The sequence below is a fragment of the Eurytemora carolleeae genome, unplaced genomic scaffold, assembly GCF_000591075.1.
Source record: "Eurytemora carolleeae unplaced genomic scaffold, Eaff_2.0 scaffold1228, whole genome shotgun sequence".
Taxonomy (NCBI): domain Eukaryota; kingdom Metazoa; phylum Arthropoda; class Copepoda; order Calanoida; family Temoridae; genus Eurytemora; species Eurytemora carolleeae.
The window spans coordinates 43,109-50,928 of record NW_019397295.1 but is presented as its reverse complement, the minus strand read 5'-3'; the positions used below and the strand labels follow the sequence as shown (position 1 = coordinate 50,928).

The 7,820-nt window shown below is 30.0% G+C and overlaps 1 protein-coding gene across 1 annotated transcript in view; it reads right to left on the bottom strand.

The window, feature by feature from the left end:
• LOC111713333 (protein tincar) overlaps positions 1-7,531 on the bottom strand; it is a gene marked incomplete at its 3' end in the record, with an annotated part of 18,062 nt that extends 10,531 nt beyond the window's left edge. The window contains exons 1-3 of the mRNA XM_023488180.1: positions 7,517-7,531; positions 5,266-5,381; positions 1,050-1,096 (exon numbers count right to left, since the gene is read on the bottom strand). Coding sequence (XP_023343948.1) covers positions 1,050-1,096; positions 5,266-5,381; positions 7,517-7,531 — 178 coding nt within the window. The remainder of the gene's footprint in view (positions 1-1,049; positions 1,097-5,265; positions 5,382-7,516) is intronic.
• Positions 7,532-7,820: the final 289 nt, after the last annotated feature.

Genomic DNA, 7,820 nt, shown 5'->3' with positions numbered 1-7,820 from the left:
TACAGTACAAATTGGGACCGGAAAGGTTGACCCAGAGTTCCTTGCTTGAGAATGAAACCCGTTGGTTAAAAATTCTACAAAAGAAATGTTTAGCAAACTTTTTTCTTTTCTCATTTTGGAAACTAACTAACGAAGCTTGTTTCGGTACAGAGTGGCAAGATCAAGTTAAAGGGACTGTACACGTTATTTAAACCTGTTAAAGGGACTGTACACGTTATTTAGACCAGTTAAAAGGGACTGTACACGTTATTTAGACCAGTTAAAGGGATTGTACACGTTATTTAACCCAGTTACAGGGACTGTACACGTTATCTAAACCAGTTAAAGGGACTTTACACGTTATTTAACCCAGTTAAAGGGACTGTCCCCGTTATTTAAACCAGTTAAAGGGACTGTACACCTTATTTAAACCAGTTAAAGGGACTGTACACGTTATTTAAACCAGTTAAAGGGACTGTACACGTTATTTAAACCAGTTAAAGGGACTGAACACGTTATTTAGACCAGTTAAAATACTGTACATGTTACTTAAACTAGTTAAAGGGACTGTACATGATATCTAATGAGAAATGAATAGTAATAGATAGTTCAAGCATAAAGAAAAAAAATTGCAATGCAAATAAGTGTCAGTACAAAATGTCACGTGACTTCCCATATTCAAAGATAACAATGCCCGATTCACAACGGTATCCTTATAAGCTTTGTCTGATCAATATGAATTAGATATCATCCATTTTTATAATATTAAAAACTGATTATTTTCTATTGTGGATTCTCTTCAAAAGTGACTACCGCCTTTCTATTGAAGAAAAACATACAAGAATAATCAGAATTAAACACCTTTAAACCTAAAAAACGACAATATCTTCCACATTATTGATCAGAGAAAGGTTTCAATGATACCGTCGTGAATCAGGCATATCAGCATTAAAGGGTTACTTAAAATTACGCTTACAGTCCCTTTAANTCGGACATATCAGCATTAAAGGGTTACTTAAATTACGCTTACAGTCCCTTTAAGAGCGTACAGATATTACTATCTTAATTACCTCTGGATAGGAACCCAACCTCTACTAGCTTAGCTTCTATTATAATCCTAAATAATAACAAATATATTAAAATAATATTAAAAATATTAGTTTTCTTGCAGTAGAAATGCGCATATCACTTTTGTAAGGTAAAATAATATTAAAAATATCAACTTTAGTTTAGTTTAACTAAATTTGATATAGCGCACATGTCTTGAACATACAGGGCTAGGATGAGACTTCAGAGACGACTGTAAGGAATGCTATATTGTCTGTTTCCTTTTATTCATGATTCCCCGCAACTGTAATTAAACTTGTTTCTTTCTTTGCCAAATCATTAAATAATTTTATAGAAAAAAACTAAATTCAGGGCAAAAGAATAAATTTAACCCTAGGTTCGTAATATTTTAAAGGTTTCAGGTCGTCTTTACAGTCTCATCCATTGTGGGTAGCCCTGTGCTTAGATAATTAAAGTTTAGATAAATTCTAAAATGTTAACGCTGAATAANAAAGAAAACGGCTATAAAGAAAACGGCTATAAAGAAAACGGCTATAAAGAAAACGGCTATAAAGAAAACGGCTATAAAGAAAACGGCTATAAAGAAAACGGCTATAAAGAAAACGGCTATAAAGAAAACGGCTATAAAGAAAACGGCTATAAAGAAAACGGCTATAAAGAAAACGGCTATAAAGAAAACGGCTATAAAGAAAACGGCTATAAAGAAAACGGCTATAAAGAAAACGGCTATAAAGAAAACGGCTATAAAGAAAACGGCTATAAAGAAAACGGCTATAAAGAAAACGGCTATAAAGAAAACGCCTATAAAGAAAACGGCTATAAAGAAAACGTTGGTTTTGCTTTAAAGGGCTCAAAAAAGAAGGCTATTTTTTTTAAATGGCTGAACAATTGCATTGAAATCTTTCCCAACTCGTCTTGTTAAATAGCTATTTAAAAAGTTTTGAATTCCCAATAATTGAAAAAACATTCAGAATTTATGGCTTTTCTTCTTTTAGATACAGGGTGACCCACAAAGTATGAGTCTGTGTACAGACGACCCTAAACTCTAAAAATATGACGATTTGAAGCAGCTTGATTTTTGATTTCTACATTCAATTTAGCATTTTGATAGTTTACTAATTGATTTAACACAGAATTTTGCCAGTTTTGTCCTAAAAGGAACCCTGAATACAAGAAAACGGACTGATAAAATTCCGTACAATCGTCTCTGAAGTCTCATCCTTTGTGGGTAACCCTGTACATAAAAGGAAAAAGAAAGTCGAATAAACAAGTTTAAACTTCAAGTTTTAAAAACTAGTTGGAAAATAAGTTTGAATAAGTTAACTTCCTACATTCCTATAATCATCCTATCATCATAATAAGTTTTCGAAATAATATGATAAAAGGTGAAATTTTAACTTAGAAAAAATTAATTCCGTTAAAAATTTTATTTCCAAAAATTATAAAATTCATTTCAAAATCTCGCGGCTTTAAGAGAAAAAAACATTAACAACGGAAATGAGTTTTTTCAACAAACCCTGATTTTATAATCCTTATATCTTTTCCACACAATGTCGTATGCTTCCATATTTCAGACTCAGAATTCTGTTAGGTTAATTAGTCTAAGTTTGAAATATCATAGGTTTACATCAACAGGTTGAAGATACAGGGATTAGTAAATTTGAGTTTGTGGCAAACACTCAGTTCCTTTAAATCGAAATACGCAATTAGCTGTTTAAGATTTTAAGATTATTTTACTTAATAGTTAATAGTCATATTTCATGTCAATTTCTTTACTAATGCTTCAATTAACAAATAGAAGGGAAATTTATAATAAAAATTTCAAAGATGAGAAATTTCTCCTTAGAATATTATAAATGGGTTTTGCACTTTTTTAAAATATGATTTTTAACCGATTTGCAATCTTTTTTAAGTTAAAACCTACTTTTGCTAAAAAATGATTATTTTTTCTCGAATTCTAATGTTCTAATTTTTATAGCTTTTCAACCTGTGAACTAGACAGAAAGGAATTGAGCCTTTGGAACAAAATCAAATATTTAAACATCAATATCTTAAGAACCCGATGTTCTAAACCTTTAATATTTCAAATTCAGATCTAACAGAATTCATAGTTTGAAATATTTAAGGTCTGCAACATTTGGTTCCAAAGATATAGTGATTAGAAAATCAGAGTTTGTGGCCAAAGACTTAATTCCTTGCCATACTATTTCTATTGGTTCAGAATAGACAACAAACACATGACTGAACCCTGATTGGATCAGGCGCTAATGGACTCGGCATACAGGAGTGCCGTGTATGGAGTGGTTTGGAGAAAAATTGTGGTGGGGAAAAGCATTTCTTTTTTTATCAGAAGAATAAGTTTAAATTATCCAAAGCAGTAATCTTATTCTGGAGCTTTTAATCCTAAGCTAAGAGGTCACAAAGTCGTACAACACTGTAAACTTCGGTACATTTCAAGTACCGGGCCGACTGTATAAGCATTTATAAGCAAGCTGTACAGTGTACAGTTCACAATACACATAGAGACTATACGGGATCGTACACTAAATGAATTAGCCCCTTCTGGGGAGAAAGTGACCAGTATTGTTGCGTAAATTTGACCTTCACTCCTTCTGTATGACATTAAAAGGGACTGTGAGCGTAATTTCAAATGAATCTCCATGCAAAGATGTCAATGCCCGATTTACAACGGTACCCTTAAAAGCTTTGTCTGATCAAGTATGAATTAAAACTAGCTTAAATGTTTCTGTTTCTTTTTAAACTGTTAATTTTCATTTGCCTCTTTGAAAACATTTTTATTAGACGAAGGTTTAAAGAGAACCGTTGTAAATTACAATCTTTGCATCGAGGGTCCCTTGAAATTACGCGTACAGTCCCTTTAAAGTTAAAAGTAAAGAGGTCCGTTTACACCTTATCAATTGCTGCCGTGTTTCATGTTCCTTGGACAATTTAAAATCTCAATTTGAGTCTGACAGGTGTCTTCCTATTCCGCAGTATTGTGTGTTTGTACGATAATTTTTGGATTTTTTGTGAACAACAAATATTTAAACCAATTCTTTGACCCTTGCAGTGTGTACATTCTACACACGTTAAAAAAGCTCTAGAGCTAATGGATTAGATTGGTAAGGTACCAGAACCCCAACCCCCTCCCACCCTCCCCCACTCCCATTGGTTAGAACTACTGGGGGAATTTAAGATGGTGTTCCGGGGAAAACGGATGGGGGATTAAGGGTTGGAGGNAATTGATTAAATATTCTTTGCTGAATTGGTAAATGAAATGTCAATGATAAATTGATTAAATATTCTTTGCTGAATTGGTAAATGAAATGTCAATGATAAATTGATTAAATATTCTTTGCTGAATTGGTAAATGAAATGTCAATGATAAATTGATTAAATATTCTTTGCTGAATTGGTAAATGAAATGTCAATGATAAATTGATTAAATATTCTTTGCTGAATTGGTAAATGAAATGTCAATGATAAATTGATTAAATATTCTTTGCTGAATTGGTAAATGAAATGTCAATGATAAATTGATTAAATATTCTTTGCTGAATTGGTAAATGAAATGTCAATGATAAATTGATTAAATATTCTTTGCTGAATTGGTAAATGAAATGTCAATGATAAATTGATTAAATATTCTTTGCTGAATTGGTAAATGAAATGTCAATGATAAATTGATATTTTAGTGCAAATAAAGTAAAACTGGTTAATGCCTTGAATAATGGTGATACAATTCATAATTTGGTTTATTATGGTATAAAATAATAGTAATTTGATTAGTAAATTTGAATAGTAAATCTAATTAGTAAATTGCTGCAATATAAAGTATACTAAAAAAATTGAAAGCTGGCTTAAATTTTGTGGAAAATTGATAATTTTGATGATTAATTGTTAAGGTATGGTGAAAACTCTTGGTAATTTTATTGTTAAATTGCTTGAGCAGAATTGGTAGCTTGAATACAATTGATAATTTCAATGATAAATTAAAGAACAAATAAATGATAAATAATAGAATGATAGGAATAAAGGTTTTATTTAGTTTATAAATCATGAAGTGAACACTAAAGCATCAAATGCTAATTTGATTGCGTAAACTTTTGATATTTCAAACTATAAATTCTTGTAGGTTAAAAAGCCATATAGGGTTTGAAAATTAGAATTTGTATCAAGTATTCAGTTCCTTTGTTTCAAACTTGTAAAAAATCTTACTTGGCTAGAACTGAAGGAGGGTCCATAGTACACGTGGATAAACTGTACCCCAGCTTGTAGCCATCGTTCGGTAGGTTTCCAACCTTAATAGAGTGAATGAGATATCCATCATTTATCTTTTAAAAATTGGACTATTTTCACTTGTAAATGAGATAAAAGTGTCAAGAGCGCCATTGTGAATTAAAAGATTCTGAACAACAAATATTTTCCATTAAAACAAATTATTCCTTGACAAAAAATATTTTTCTTTAAAAGCAAAGAAATGCGAGTCACTTTAAAAGAGAAACCAAAGTTTTAAACAAAAAGGATATCTCATTTATACTTGATGAACCCTACAATTTTTAGCTTTTTCCAATCTTTAAAACAGATATTTTCTAATGAAAAAAAAAATATTATAAAAGCTGACCTAGAACAGGAATATTATAAAAGCTGACCTTGAATAGGAATATTATAAAAGCTGACCTTGAATAGGAATATTATAAAACTGACCTTGAATAGGAATATTATAAAAGCTGACCTTGAACAGGAAAATTATAAAAGCTGACCTTGAGCAGGAATATTAATAAAACTGACCTAGAACAGGAATATTATAAAAGCTGACCTAGAACAAGAATATTATAAAAGCTGACCTAGAACAGGAATATTATAAAAGCTTACCTTGAATAGAAATGTTATAAAACTGATCTTGAATAGGAATATTATAAAAGCTGACCATTAATAGGAATACTATAAAAGCTGACCTTGAACAGGAAAATTATAAAAGCTGACCTTGAGCAGGAATATTAATAAAGCTGACCTAGACAGGAATATTATAAAAGCTGACCTAGAACAGGAATATTATAAAAGCTGACCTTAAATAGAAATATTATAAAACTGATCTTGAATAGGAATATTTTAAAAGCTGACCTTTACTAGGAATACTATAAAAGCTGATATTGAACAGGAAAATTATAAAAGCTGACCTTGAACAGGAATATCATAAAAGCTGACGTTGAACAGGACTATTATAAAAATGACCTTGATTAGGAATATTTTAAAAGCTGGCCTTGAATAGAAATATCATAAAACTGACCTTGAAAAGGAATGAGATGATATCAATCAAAATATCTATCAATAAATCAACTAATCAACTTATTCATTAATCAATTAACCTAACCAATGTAGATATCTAATCAATCAATCAATCAACCCAACAGACGTAGATATTCAACTCTATTCAATCAATGAATTAATTATCCAATAAATATTCAATCAATGAATTAATTATCCAATAAATCAACTAATCGACACATCAACCGAATCAACTTTCATACAACTGCTTTTATAAAAAGCTGAGTTGACATAAAATTGAAATTTTAAACGTTCTTTATTTTTGCTTCCCTTTGCAGAAGGTTTTATTAATCTATATTGCTGCTGTTAATTGATCAAAGAAGTTGATTGCAATGTGTTAAAGCATGATATTATATTTAATATAGCAAACCAAAATTTTAATTAAAACTTTAACAACATATAACAACCATCAACCATTTCTTTGTGATTTTTAAGAAAAGATTTTCTTACAACTGCTCTTATAAAAGTCTGAGTTAACATAAAATGGAAATTTTTAACGTTTGTTTTGCAGAACATTTGATTTATCTATATTGCTATTAATTGATCAAAGAAGTTGATTTCAATGTGTTTAAGCATCAGATTATATTTAATAGAGGGAACCAAAATTTTGATTAAAACTGAAAAAGATTTGTCAACAAGTTAATTAATTTTCTGAAGAGGAAACTACAATTGGAATCTATTTGTAACTATTATGAAACTAAACAAATATCTAAATATTGATTGATTGATTGATTGATTGATTGATTGATTGATTCCTAAGTAAGGTTGCTGAGGTTCAGGCCAGGGTAGAGCAATATACTTGAGGAACCGTGTCACACATTTATATATTATGTACGCCTACTCATACAGTACAGTTTATAGTACAGCAATTTACAGGACAGTACAGTTTAAAGTACAATAATCTAAAATAAATCTTGCACGGTACAGTGCAGTAAAGTACATGTCCTTAAAGTGCCATTGTAGGATTTTTAATGAATAAAAAATAAAAATATGTAAGGAGAAGATTTTTTATTAGAAAATGATTTTTTTTTTACAAACACACAGTCCCTGAATAGAAGAGGATTCTGAGAATTCCTCTATTTTCTTAAATTACAAAATTGTAATGGATCAAAGGGGTGTTCTAGAGTTATTTTTCTCTTACATGGACTAGAGCCATTCTTTGAAAACGGGCCAAGCATCAATAAAAAGATTTATTCAAAATTAAATTCCACATCAAAGGCACTTTGCAGTAATTGAAAAATTTATTAAAAATTCTCAAAATAAAATGAAATAAAGACATAAAGCATGAATATTAAATTTTTGCTCACTAGAAATGAAATTCCTTCTCATAAATAAAAGAGTAATATTCCAAATATTCTAAGAATTAAAAAAGAATAGAATCATACTGCGTAAAAAAACAAAAAATTTGACGTATATTTTAAAGGAAAACATGGTAGTAGGTAGAA